The sequence below is a fragment of the Diadema antillarum genome, unplaced genomic scaffold, assembly GCF_040938485.1.
Source record: "Diadema antillarum isolate AM-2024a unplaced genomic scaffold, OU_Dant_1.0 seq00000385_RagTag, whole genome shotgun sequence".
Lineage (NCBI taxonomy): Eukaryota > Metazoa > Echinodermata > Echinoidea > Diadematoida > Diadematidae > Diadema > Diadema antillarum.
The window spans coordinates 936,664-951,651 of NW_027271383.1; the positions used below are offsets into that span (position 1 = coordinate 936,664).

At 39.7% G+C, this 14,988-nt stretch overlaps 1 protein-coding gene across 1 annotated transcript in view; it reads right to left on the reverse strand.

Moving 5' to 3' along the window:
- LOC139731803 (tRNA pseudouridine(38/39) synthase-like) overlaps positions 1–14,988 on the reverse strand; it is a 171,252-nt gene that overhangs the window by 63,275 nt on the left and 92,989 nt on the right. The window contains exon 12 of the mRNA XM_071642678.1: positions 8,151–8,272. Coding sequence (XP_071498779.1) covers positions 8,151–8,272 — 122 coding nt within the window. The remainder of the gene's footprint in view (positions 1–8,150; positions 8,273–14,988) is intronic.

Consider the following 14,988-nt stretch of genomic DNA (forward strand, 5'->3'; position numbering starts at 1 on the left):
TCCAATCAACTGTGAAGGCATCTACTGCCCAGACCTCCGGTTCAGGCCTCCAAGAAATATATCAGTCTACCTGCTTATTTAGGCGGGAGGCAAACATGTCAATTTGAGGCACACCAAATCTCCTGATTAATCGTTGAAATATGCTCTTATTCAACATCCATTCTGTACTGTCCGAGAATTTTCGAGACATGCGGTCTGCTTCAATATTCAATCGCCCAGGTAGGTGAGCAGCTGTAAGCCAGATGTCCTAATACACCATTCCCAAATATCAATGGCCATTTGATTACATTCAGGAGATTTTGTGCCACCCATATTGTTCAGATATGCGACAGCAGTAATGTTATCTGGTCTAACAAGTACATGATTGCTCCTTTTCTCTGAGCAAAAGGCTTTTAGCCCATGGCCAACTGCTACCATTTCTAGCAGGTTAATTTTATTCTGATTTGCCTCTTTCAACTCATCACTATTCCATCTACCACCTGTTGAAGTGCACAGATTTGTTGCCCCCAGCCTTTACCACTGGCATCTGTGTGGATTTCCACATCTGGTTTTGCCCTCTGCATTGGGCTAAATTGTGACTCAAGGTTCAATATCCACCATTGAATTTCATGGATGCTTTCTCTTGACAAGGTCATATGCCTATCGAAATGTCCCTTGTTCCTTGCAAAGGACAAGAATCTTGTCTTTCTCTAAGGCTCTATAATAGAGAGGGCCATATTGTACTGCTGAGAATGATGCCACTAGTTGTCCAATAACCCTCGCAACTTTTCTGAAAACAGGTTTCTCAGTAGCCAACAGTTTCTGACAAGACTGCTTTATGTTCTCCTGTTTTTCTTTTGGAAGCCTAACACTCATATCCAGAGTGTTCAGATTGAAACCCAGAAAGGTAATCTCACGAGTAGGCTCTAAAATGGATTTTTCAGGGTGAACAATAAACCCCAAATTTGATAGCAACTTAGTAGTTGCGCTCACTGCTGCCTGCATTTCCTCAGCAGTCTTTGCAATGATAAGTGTATCATCTAGATATCCAATTACAATGTGGCCCTGCTCCCTGCGCATCGCCAAAACAGGCTTTAGCAGTTTTGTAAAGAGCCTTGGTGCTGAGCTAAGCCCATTGGGAAGTGCTTGAAATTGCCATAACCTTCCCTGCCATGTGAATCTCAGGAATTTTTGAGAATCTGGGTGGATAGGAACCATGAAGTATGCGTCTCGAAGGTCGACTGAAGCTAAATAATCTCTCAGAGAAATAATGGGTAGAGCTGTCTTAATATTGTCCATCTTAAAATGCTGATATAAAATACTCTTGTTTAATTCTGTCAAATCCAAGATGACCCTGAGGTCTCCATTCTTCTTTGGCCTTGTGAAAATATTTGATATGAATTCCCCTTCTACATGTTCACATGCTTCTATGACATTTTTCTCAACCAGCTTGTTGATTTCTCCTTGAATCACGGCCATTTCCTCCGAATTTCTTTTGAATTCATGAAGGGGGTTTTCCCTACAAGGAGGATATTTAGCAGGGTCAAATTCAAGCTTGTAGCCCCGTACAGCTTGCAAAATATATGTATCAGATGTAAGCTCTCCCCAGTTGTGCATATGAAGCTTCAGTCGACCTCCGACTGCAATATCATTGACATTAGATGCTGCTATCGTCTCCCTTACCTCATCACTGTTTGGGAGTTGCTCTATTTCATCCTGCCCTGCCCCTGGCCAAACTTCCGGAACTGTGGAGCTTCGTGTCCCTCTCAAGACGCTGTCGGGGTAAACGTATGGGGAGCTTGTGGAGTCCTCTTCCTCCACTGGTTTCATTGGCCTAAAAGAGGCCTAGATGTGCTCCCTGACAAGTCCGCGTAGGATGTCCGCGACACCAACCAGCTTCCTTGTATCTGCGTTGAGACCCCTGGCTTGGGTAGGGGTGATAGGCCGGCTTGGGTCTTTTAAACCCGCCTCTCATCACTCCGGCTGCCACTTTGTGTTGGTCTTGCAAGTCTTTTACTTGTTTGCCCAAGTCATCCCCAAAAAGGTACTTGTTTACAGGGTTTGTGGGTTTACAAAGATAAGTAAATTTCGTGTTCAGATCCGGCTTTATCAATTCTTTACGGAGGGCATTCATCTCAGAGGCAGAGAGGTTGTCCCAGATTGTCAATTCAATTCAATTCAATTCAATTTTATTTATTCCACATGCTAAAAAGTATAAAAAAAACACAAATACATGCACACGCACATAACATATTGCACATTACGTTTACATAGGAAACAAAAGGAATGATGCTAACAGCTATAGTTAGCTGTCTGATTTACTTTCGGGGTGTCGATCCCTCGACAGTTCGACGGCACTGGGTATTTGCTACTTGTCTCATCAAGCACTTTCTCTTCCAGATGATGGCTCATCAAGTAGTTCACAGAGCTTGCTAGCTCCTCATCAAGAGGCTGTCCAATATCTGATGCCACCGCAAATTTAGCAGCAAAAGCTGGTACTGTCGGTGCTTCTGTCCTATCCACGCACGACTCCAGCTCTGAGCTATGCCCTGCACTCAAGGCATGCACCATGCCATCATCCTCAATATCCATTTCTTCTGTATGTGCCATGTCATAATCTGCACTAGAAGTTGAAGCAGAGGCTGAATCACTTCGACTGCGATCAAGATGTCGGTCTGGCTGTGCATGTCCCATGCCTGCCACCCCTTCCCTTTTACTGGGAAGAGCCTCCACGAACTGACAGAGCAAGCCTTTTGAGTCTATCAAGACGACTGTTTACTGCCCCAAAGTTGTCCTTTTTCAACTTTGACGCGTTGGATTTCATAGTAATCCGAGGCCGAGTCGCCGCTACCGCCGAGCAGTCGGCAGCCTCCATCATCGCCGGTACTCCCCGTCCACGGCCCGTGTTGGCAGCCGTCCCTTTCGCTGCCGCTGTGCGGTCAGCTTGGCTAACACTCACCACCTGCTGTGACTCCGTTGCTCTGTTTTCGCCCGAAGATTCTGCCGCTGCACGGTCAGTTTTCTTCTCTTTGTTTTCCTTTTCCGCGGCCACACCAGCGGATCTTCTATCCTTCTGTTCTTTCATTATTTTGACAAGTCCGAAAGGAAGAATTTCTGTGAAATTCTTGAAAATTCGGAGGTTGTGAAAATCCTTTTCACACACACACAAAACGCGCCAACGAATTGCCACACACGTGACCAGCGGGATCTCATATTGCACCCGATCAGACATGTAGTCTCGATCGGAGACTTACGTAATAAAATGGTTTATATATATCATCCTTTCATCTGTGGCTCTTCATGGAGGGAACTAGTCCATGGATGCATCATTGCTGCACCAAACGCACACAGGCACACTGTGCGGTTACTTTGAACTGTGGCAGCAACTACTAGATGCATTCCATCACAAGCAGGTTAGTTTTGAAATGCGTCCGACCAGGAGCAGACGTATACCCTTGTGTGTATGTCTGCCTCAGAAACGGATTTTAATCTAACATAACATTGCATCCTGGTTGATGATGAAGGATGCGATGACTAACCTGTTTGGTGACTTGTTTCTAAAACATGCGCTTCCCTTGCCAGGATAAAGCGTTTTAATGCCATTTTAGGTTTTATCACATATATATTATCATATATATGTAAAAAATATGGCACTGGTAGTGCATATACTAACAAAGGTACAATGTAAAGAATTTTTGACCTTTGAACCTCATTTCCACAGCCAAGATGGTGACTGAGCAGAAACTAGAAAGTAATTTTATGAAATACTTCCTGTATCATGGTCTATATGTGTGCAAAATATGGGGGTGATACCACATACACTGTCTAAGATACAGAATGAAGTATACTTGACCTCTGACCCCACTTTGTATAGCCAATATGACATCTGAGCAAAAATTCATTATTTTATAAACTGATACTTGCAACATAGTCAACATGCATTCAAAATATGGGAGTGATATGACATATATTCACTACGATACATTTTGAACCACACATGGTTATTTAACTGAATTTACACAGCCAAGATGGTGTCTGATGAAGTAGTTATTATTTTACAAAATGATGTCTGTGACATGGACTAAACATTTGCAAAATACGGGGCTGGTAGGGCCTGTTGCTCTTGAGCTTTGCACAGAAAGTAGAAAGAAAGAAAAATAAAAGTTAAAGTAAATATAGAACTTTAATAAAGAAAATTGGTGAAGATCAAGCTCTAATGGAAGAATAAAACATTACTAAAGAAAAAGGAAAATTGTAAGGATTAAGAAAAGTAAAAAAAAAATAAAAAAGCATGCGAGGAGCTCAAACACCAATCCTTCTATCGAAAGTCCGATGCACTACCATTGAGCCATATCAGCCACATGCGTATTGTGTATTAAGCAATATCTCTCTACATCCAAGCTAAGTTTCAATATCAACCTAGATTTTCAACGTGATCCCGACATCCATTAAAAAACCTGAGGGCACACTTCTGATAGCCACAAGTTCTCAGCTACAACACGTTAAAATCTGGGAAGAAGTCACCGAAGGATAAGTGAGCTAGCGGTTGATGAAGACAGTCATGTCAATTTTCATTTTAAGAAAAAATGCACTGCCACAGAGATAACATGTAAAATGGTCAAATGTGACAAGATTACTTCAATTTGATTTTTTAGATATGATGATGTCATCAAATTTAAAATCGGAGCTTACATACCTGACAGACAATTGAACAAGATAAAAAAACCCTGAAATCTGGGAGAAAAACAGCCAAGGATAAGTGAGATATGCTCGAGTAAACTTGAAATTGGACGATATCATTTTGAAAATTCACTTTTTCTATTTTATAGAGGAATTTGATACCTTTAAATAATTTTGCCACCATTGGCCATTAGGTGATATCTACAACTCTTTAGCTTTCGGTATATGTAAAGAAAATGGTGGGTCATTGTACATCCTAATGAGCTAATAGGACAATAAAATTTATCAAATTGTCTAATTGACTTGAAAGGAGTGCAAAACAATTTTGAGTTCGATTGGAGCATGTTAAAATGTTAACGCACTTGTACACACACGTATACTGTCTACAGCTGAATTTTAAAATCATGAATAAATAGAGCTTGACCTGAAGTATATGACATATAAATTTCATTAAAAATTTCCATTCCATTCATGACATATGATTGAGAACGTGAATTGAGATGATGATGTCATACTGATGTCACGGTTGACTGATCAAAATGATACAATATATTTGTCATTCTAAGGACATGATACATATAAGTTTGAAATTGATAGTTGAAGAACTTTAAGCTCTGCACAAGATTTGAAGAGAAAGAAAGAAGAATAAAGAAGAAGAAAAGAAAATCAGTACAGATACAGGAGGTGATCTGAGAGGATATTCGAAAAATTATGCCCCCCACCCCATTCGATTCCCCCCCCCCCAATGGATCTACTATAGATAACTTTGAAAGTGCATTCTAGGGTGTTCTGTGGTCCTTGTATTAAAGGGAACCCAAACCCAAAGAGCAATGTGGATTGAGTCAAAGCAGCAACATTAGTAGAACACATCAGTGAAAGTTTGAGGAAAATCGCACAATTGATGCAAAAGTTATGAATCTTTAAAGTTTTGCTGTTGGAACCGCGGCATGAGGAGACTACTAGTCTGAGGTTATGACGTATGAGTATACAAATGATGCACAGGATACATTCGCCTCGTGCATGTTTCACAATTGTAAATACCCTCGAGTGCACTATACGCCTCCACTAACGCCACGAAATAATCCTGTGCATCATTTGTTTTATAAAATGGGTCGAAAATTCAAAAACTAACAGCATTTTTCAGCGTTTTTCACGTACCTTTGTGGGTCAAGACATCCGAAGATGTTCATCCCAAACATTTACGCACGTCGCACTCGGAAATCCCGCACATACAGTATAAGTATGATGGGGGGTTGGGTTTCCGGACACTTCAGTTCCCGCATGAAAACTTACTTATTTTACATAGAATATGCACCCTTTACCTTAAAGACTTGATATAGACTCCTCATATAGGCCTACTAGACAACATACTCTGAAAACGGCGTGAGAATTAACCTGCTAAAGACTTGGATTTGCCCTTCAAAGTGACTCCACGTACGCGTCCGGTCCCACAACGCTTGGTCTACTGTACTGTACAAAGTGTACGTATATAAGAGTATACGTACGCCACACATGTTATGCACAAGGGAAGAAAGGTCGGCCGGCCGGCAGCCCGAACTAGAAGTTGTTTACAGGATTGACAGCGCGTACTGTATGTATGCATGCAATTCAAAGGAGCCGCCGCATGCACAGACGATCGGCAATAGGATTTAACCACGGTGGATTTAACACGCAGTGCGATGGGACTAGAATAACCAAAGCACACGTGACTCATTTCAGCGCTTCCTATTGGCTACATTCTTGAACCCATTTTATAATGGACAATATAAAGAAAATATATAGGGAATTTCACACACACAAAAAAAATCATTTTTCACAAAAATTACACATTCCATCAACTTAACGCTGACATATGTTAAGGGTAGCAATTATTCCCCCTGCTTTCTGAAAGCGGTTACTCAAGTGATCTTTCACTATTCTAGTACAGTGAATTTTGGGGGAATTTTCTTTATATATATTTTTTTTATTGTTGTCCACTCATACGTCATAACCTCTTGCAGTCTCCTCATCCAGCGGTTCCAACACCAAAACTTTAAAAATTCATATCTTTTGCATCAATGGTCTGATTTCTACTAATACTGCTGCTTTCACTCAATCTATATTGCTCTTTGGGTTTGGGTTCCCATTAATACTACATAAATTGTCACCCTTGTTATAGTGCACTGGGTTTGGTTAGATTACAGACACAAATCCTTGAAGTTGTAAAGTCTGCACCAAAAAGACTAATAGGCACCACTGGCACTGTTCCATAAGCCGTGTACTGTAGCTGCTCCCAACAGCTACTGGAACAGTGGAAGGCTTGAACAAAAGAGATACTTTGGCACAGACTCCTTTATGACTGACACAGGTTTGTGCTTGCAAACTAGGGTTTGATGACAAATTTGACCAAGTGCTATCAAGAAGAAGAATAGACTGTGTTGCCCAGCCCCCTCCACCTCCCCTTCTCTCATGGTGCCCATTTGTACTAATTGAGATCTAATCCCCCAAGGGATGCTACATGCACCTGCCAAGTTTAGTGAAAATCCATCATGGGTTTTCCAAGAAGAACATGAAAATGTATCATAATTTAGGCCCCATTCGAACCCTTCCCTGTCCCTTCCCCTCAGGCTCCAAGGGGGTATCTCTGGATCTGCCACTAACAAACTTGAAACTACATCAATGTACTAACTCATTGTATTAACTTACAATACGTGGCAATGAAAACGTCCCATGGAAATAACAAAATTCCGTTCATGAAAAAAACATGCCAATGGAATGTGGCTAAAAGAGTTGCCACACAACGCATGACATCGATTCTGTTGAGATTGTTTAAATTCCAAATGCGTTGCAAATGGTAATCGACTGCCAATAGAATACGTTGAAAGTGTCAAAACCGCTGGAAAATGAAAAGCAAAAACGTTAAGTGCGTTGGGATTTCTAACGTTTTTTCTAGCTGTGAAGAAAAAAAACCTGTTAAAGCTTGTTAAAACCATCAGTGATGGAAAGGAAATTTGTTGAAATGTGTTAAATTTGTTGTAAGAGAGCTGAGCATTTTCTATGGTGGTTTCAGAATACTGACATGGCAAAGTCCGTCCTGACATAAAGTTCATGTAAACTTGGGGATATTTACCCATGCATACATGATGGAGAATTTGAAAGCATTATTTTCTTTTCTTTTTATTTCTTTTGTAATTTGTGCAAGTGAATGTAAATTCATGTCGGGCAGTTTCAAGTATCTCTAAATTCATAATAAAGTGACTGTGTTGAGTACCAGTTCTTTTTTTTTTTTAGCAAAGGTTTCATATAATATCAGTTATTTCCAGTTTCCTTTGCCCTGTACTGAAATAAATAAATCGGCCAGCTTTCGCTGTAAATAAGTTCTGAAAAGTGCATGAGAATTTCAAATGACTGAGCGTGATTGTTTGTGCTCCTAAAAGATTCTAGAGGTTTGATTTTCATCTGGCTGATGTGAAAGACCAAAGTAAAAGTAAAAATAAGGAGAGTACCTGTACCTCCAATATTGTCGGCTGAAGATTGACCATCTACTTTATTCTCTTCTTCAGTACATGGATGGGTACTTGTAATTACAGGAACACTTGTAAGACCATCCAGCATTCGCTTGATCATGGTAGCTCTTTGAAAAGAATTGGAGAGTACAAATATTAAAGATGGGGTCCAATGGGAAACACATTCCACTTCCACCTAATATAACATAATAATGAATCCAGTAACATTAACATTAATATCAAATCACACACAATTTGGGGATCATTGTTTTGGCAATGCAGCAAAAATGTGTTGTGTCACACCTGAAGATCCGATTCTCATTGGAATTCATGAATGACTCATACATTGTATCTGTTATGACGGAGATGAACAGCGTTTTTACCCTCAAGTTGACATATGAGAGTCATAATACAAAGTGGACGGCTCGAGTGACTCTTCATTATAAACACTGCATCTAAAAATGTTGATAAAAAGAGGAGATTCCTTTAATATACAGTTGAACCTCTCGTATCCGGACAAGTCGGGACCGGGGCTCATCCGGATAAGGGATTTGGCCGGATACGGGAGACTCAATGCTTTATACATGTACATAATATACATACACATGTACAGTAGCCCATTGTAGTACCACATATGTAGTAATGTGTATACTGCAACCTTTTCATTGTTACACTCAGTAACAGACCCCAAAATAGAGGTTCGTGTTTGCAAGAATGAAATCATTTTCTTTTATAAATTCTTGGGATTATTTACCTAAATAACTATTAAGAAATGTATCAAGTATATGTAATTCATGTGTGTTTGTGTAGGAGCTCTCAAGGAGTTGGGAATCCCCCTTTCCTCCCGTAATTATTAAAAAAAAATCACGGCGAGATTGCGTCTGTATAATAGAGAGATCCGGATAAAGGGAGGCCAGATAAGAGAGGTTCAACTGTACTTATTTGTAATCTTTATTACCCAACATTAAATAACTTTTTTCTCTTTTTTTTTTGGAACTTTTAACATTCCGCTTTTCTGATTCGCATGCTTGTACTCAATATAGTGTCTCCCTTCACTCCCTTATTGGTTTTGTGGCAAATGTAATATTTTTTATACTGAATTTCTTTACATTATGTTGTTGCATGGATGCTCTCCAGTCCATGAAGCACCATAGTGCAATTTTGTACAACATAACATGTCTGGGGAAATCACCAACACTGAATAACAGGAAATGTCTCTCTTGCCCCTGTGCTACAAGCTGCCCATATAATTCTTTGTTATCTGTGAATATTAAACAAAAGTTTTAATGTTAAACGATAAATTGTACAGAATGCCCTTCTTTGTATTTATTTTTGGGTGAATAGCGTCCAATCGGTGCGGATGATTGAATAAAGCTCTTTTCATCTTTCCTTGATGTTAATCTTTACCATTCCATCATTTCTCCATCATTCTTATCGGTTTTTGATTCAATGGGGCTAGTTGGCAGGCTGAAGAATTTCTATACACGAAATGTAAAATTCATCGATGTCATTTTTGGCAAAATTATTTGAACTACCAGAAAACTACTCCTCCATCTTTTTGAGAAGTTTTTTTTTTGTTTTCATCTTGCAGAGCTAAGTGAGATAAACAGAATGTAGTGCACAGAGTAGAGCACTATAATTTTTATCCAAACGTAGAGCACTATTGTTAATCTATATCCCTTTATTTTACGTCTCTTTGTCTCTCATTATTTTCATTTCATCTTGTCGTATTTTCCCGCTTTTCCTACCCGAGTTATGTAAATTTTTATTCCTCTTCTTTCATTCCCTCTTCCATCTCTCCTCCCCTTCTATCCTCTTCTCTGTCATTCGGTGTTTTTCTTTGTCATTCTATCATCTTCTTGTCCAATTCTATTATGTGACATGTTATCCTCTTTCATTTCTCTTTGTATATTTTGATCAATTTTTATCCTGCAATATAGACACCTTGTTGATGCGTCCTCTTGAAGACATCATACATTTTTGGCTAATTTTGACCCAGCGAGCCGCACCATGCCACAAAGTGACTGTTTAGCATAACCCAGAAGAAAGAGGGCAATCATCGCTCAGGCCTCGGGCCTAGGACTAATTACTGGGCGGTGCAGAGGCAGTGCCCTGTGACAACTGGTAATCAGCTATCGAATATTTTGTGTGAATGGAGACACAAATGTGCACGCTTTTTCTCACACAAGGTTTAGTTTTTGCACACTGGCTCATTCATTCTTTGAATTAGGGTCCTAAACAATGAAATATGCAAAATCCCATTATGCACCTTGCGCTATTTGGACAAGCTCAAGATAAATCAGACACAAATGATTGCTAGGAAACACACCACAATACCTTCAGACATTGCAAAGTTTTAAGAACTTGATCTTGACCTTTGACCTTGAGTAGGCCTATGTGCACCAAAACATTGAAAGGCACAACTTTTGAGGGTGCTGAATCCAAATCTGGATGATGCAACTCTTGCATCCTTGAAGGTTTTGAGATATTCAAGATGGCTGCCAAAATGGCTGCCAAAAATTGATACTGGCTTCCATGTATTTCCTTCTAAATGGTGAAAATTTGAAAACAATCAATGGTTTCATCCTACAGTGTATTTCGAGGGTGCTGAGTCCGAATCTGGATGATGCAACTCTTGCATCCTTGAAGATTTTCAGATATTCAAGATGGCTGCCAAAATGGCCGCCAAAAACGGATATTTCCATGTATTTCCACATGGAAAATGGTGAAAATTTGAAAACAATTGATGGTTTCATCATATTTTGAGGGTGCTGAGTCTGAGTCTGGAGGATGCATCTCTTGCATCCTTGAGGTTTTTGAGATATTCTACATGGCCGCCAAAAATGGCTGCCAAAAACAGAAATTCTCATTTATTTCCTTCTAAAGGGTAAATATTGAAAACACTTGATGGTTTTACTCTATTCAAGGTTTCTGGAGTCCGAATCTGAATGATGCAACTCTTACATCCTTGAAAGTTTTGAGATATTCAAGATGGCTGTCAAAATGGCCGCCAAAATGGAAATTCCCATGTATTTCCTTTGCAATTGTGAAAAATTGAAAATAATTGATGGTTCAATCCTACTTCAAGGGTGCTGAATCCAAATCTGGATGATGCAACTTTCGCATCCTCGAATGATTTGAGATAATAAAGATGTCTGCCAGAAACTTAACTTCCTATGTATTTCCTTCTACATGGTGAAAATTTGAAAGCAACTTATGGATTTACCCTATTTTGAGGGTGCTGACTCCAAATCTGGATGATGCCACTTTTGCCTCCTTAAATGTTTTGAGATAGTCAAGATGGCTGCCAGCAACTTAAATTCATATGTGCTTCCTTCTAAATGGTGAAAAAATTGAAGTATTTGTGACCCGCTACAACAAAAAGGTCCTAAAGTCGCGCACGGTCGAAGCCGTGAAAATCGAGTGTGAAGTCAGAGCGTTAAAATTGGTCAAAACTTACGATTTTCTGATTTTGATATATTATTGGAGTCTAACATGTCTTCTATCATCTGTCGAAATTTTGAAGCAAAATGATCAAAGGAAAGATAAAAAAATAGCGTTTTTCTGAGCCATGTTTTTTTGGCGTTTCAACAAAGCAGAAACTGGTTCGAAAATTTGGATTGAGCGCCACAGATAGGTTCCGCCCCTAACAACGACCAGAGTGATCTCATTGGTCAGTTTGCTGCTTGCTGCTAACCGAAGCGTGAAGCTCGCACACTGCCCAGTTGACTGGTGCGTGCGGGCGGGGTGCGCTACGCTCAGCCGCTTCTCACACCCTGGTCACTGATTGGTTGGTGAGGAGACCGCCGACGCTGATGTGCTTGAATGAACTCTTTGGGGGTTGCTAGGGCTTACCTTCTATTGTCCAGAGGTGAAAACTGACTTGCGTGTCCCTTGATCGCGATTGCGTCGAAAGGAAGACTTTTAGGGCGCTTTTCTCGAAACAGTGATTTTCCAGACGTCTCGACATGCTCTCTTTTAAACATCGATATCTCTGCAGCCGATTATTTTTATAAAATGTGTTATATATCCATTTAAAGCACAGAGATCAGGGGATTATATCATGCAATTTTCAAATAATCGACCTCGCCCGACTTTAGGATCATTTTGTTGTAGCGGGTCACATTTACCCTATTTTTAGGGTGCTTAAAACGAATCTGGATAATGCAACTCTTGCATCCGAGATAGTTTTGTGATATCCAAGATGGTAGCCAAAATGTCTTTTTTTTCACAAAAGAAAGTAATCACTCATGACTGAGAAACAGATCTTTATTTTTGATAAAACCCTACTTACATTCTAATTCAAATGATAATAGTAATGACTGTTAGTATGACCATCATTCTTAAGTTGTGGAATATTCCACAGAGTGGAAATTTGAATGAGTTTTGTGCTCCATAGAACTATCTTGAAATGAGAAAGATATTTTTGCTTAAATCAGTACTTGACAAAGTTTAACTATCATGCTGAGTTTTTTAAACAGCTGCCTTATGATTATTGAGCAAATAGGTGCATTCAGGGTTTTGTTGCACATTCTGCACTGGCCCTTGCAACAATAGTTATTTTTTTTTGCACACATGAGATTCCTCCTTGTGCACAATAGTCCACATTGTTTGCTTACCATCATCATATAATTCAGTGAAAACTTTGTAGATGTTATGCCTTTCTTGGAACCATCAAAATATGAGCCTTTTCTGCGTGGAAAGATTTCAGGTTTTCGTCTCTATAAAAATCACAAAATTTAAAACCAACTCTTTTCTGCTGACAAACAAACGCATAATGTAGTTCTTCGATCCCAGTTTGAACTTGCTGTAAAACCAGGGGCCCGTTTCATAAAAGTTGTCATCAGTGACAACTGCCACATTTCTATGAAAAATTTGCTCTCAGCCAATCAGATTCAAGGATTTCCGTAGCTTGTCACATGTATGACAACTTGTCACTGATGACAACTGCCACATTTCTATGACAAATTTGCTCTCAGCCAATCAGATTCAAGGATTTCAGTAGCTTGTCACAACTATGACAACTTGTCACTGATGACAAGTTTTATGAAACAGGCCCCAGGTCCATCAGATATCTTGGAAATGGTACGATAATGATGTTCAGGCAATGAACCTGGCAAGACTCAGATGCGGTTGAATATTCGCAAGATAATACTGTTTTCTCTACATGCAGAAGTTTTGAACACTAACAATCAGTGGACGAGACATGCCCATCTCAATCATAATGTGATAGTGATGAAAAGAAGTTTACTGAGATTACCCAGCATTACTTGTCTTAATCCATGAACACTCAAATTGATTAATTTATTATATTGGTGGTCTTGAATACATTAGATACAAGTTGGACTTTTCTTTAATGTATCTATGTTACATTTTTCTGCAATATAATGAAATATTATATATATATATATATATATATAATATACATATACATACATACATCTATGTATAATACATTACGAGTGGTAGGAAAAATCACAGGTAACGTGCAGTTAACAAAAAAACAACAAACAAACAAACCAAAGACAACATAAGGTAACAGTTAGTATTTCAGTACTTAAGAATATCATAATCGTGAAGAATGCTTTTGAAATCACGCGCATATTGATATCTACTATAGCTGTCATGGATGCAGCCATTTCTAGTGAATATGCGTCAAGTTTCATAAGAATATGCCAGAATATGACGAAGCCAGATTCATACGAATACCATAAAAGTTTCAACACCAAATACCAGCAGGCTTCAATATTTACTCTATTTACTCTATATTATTGGTGAACATAAAGCATTCTTTTAATTTCTATTTTGCATAACAGAATTTTCAGTTGCATCTTTGTGTTTGTATGTTTCAGTATGATGTCAACATCAATCTTGTTAGTATGCGCAAAAATTCTATATGAGACATATCGGAATATCTCAGTATATAATACCATTGTGCAAGTCATTTTGGATGCCATTAATTTTGGGTTAATTTGACAAATTCACTCAACTGAATTGTATTTAAAAATATGAATAATTGCTTTTCACCATGGGTTCAATCCCCCGCTTCACTTAGAGCACAATATTCCGCCATTTATCATAAAATAAAAAGGAGTTTCAGTTTATACAGGACATTTATAAATATCTCAAAACCTTAGAAGACCTTCAGCACCCACGAAATGGGTTAAGACTAGCAATTCATTTTCAATTTTCCCCATTAAGGCCGTGTCACACCTTTCCAGGCAAGCTACGTGGGCTTGTTGCGAGTAGGGATTTTCTAGCACGCAGGAGAATTTCTGCGGGTGGACAAGAATGTTTGCAAGTTTCGCACTTGTGTCTTACCTGCTAGACACGTGCTACCTACCTTCTACTTGCGTGTATTCCGTGTGACCTGCGTGAGAGTTTTAAAACCAGTCCATTTTCTGTTACGAGCAACTTACGGGTACTGCGAAGTACCTGTGTTGGAATTGCCTGTGAGGTGCTGCCAGTAAGGGTCTCCCACTGGTGTTCTGCGTACACCTCTGCGGGCAACCCCCCCCCCCCCCCCCCGAGTCACTCGGAACATGAGAATGCTCAAGGCCTTGTCATACCATATCTAGGGAAGTTTTGCGGGTAGACTTGCGGGGAAACAAATTTTCTACCCGGAGCTCTCCGCAGTTGGTCTGCACCTGATAGTACCTAGCACTTATCTCGCCCGTAGTTGCCCGGAGGTGTGGACGCAAGTCCCATTTACCTGCAGCCAAGCTTAGAGCATGACCAACACTTATTCCGGGTGAGTTGCGGGGATTGCCTGCAGATGTCCACGCAGAACGCCAATAGGAGGTCCTTAGCAGCAGCACCTCGCAGGCAACTCCCACAAAGGTGC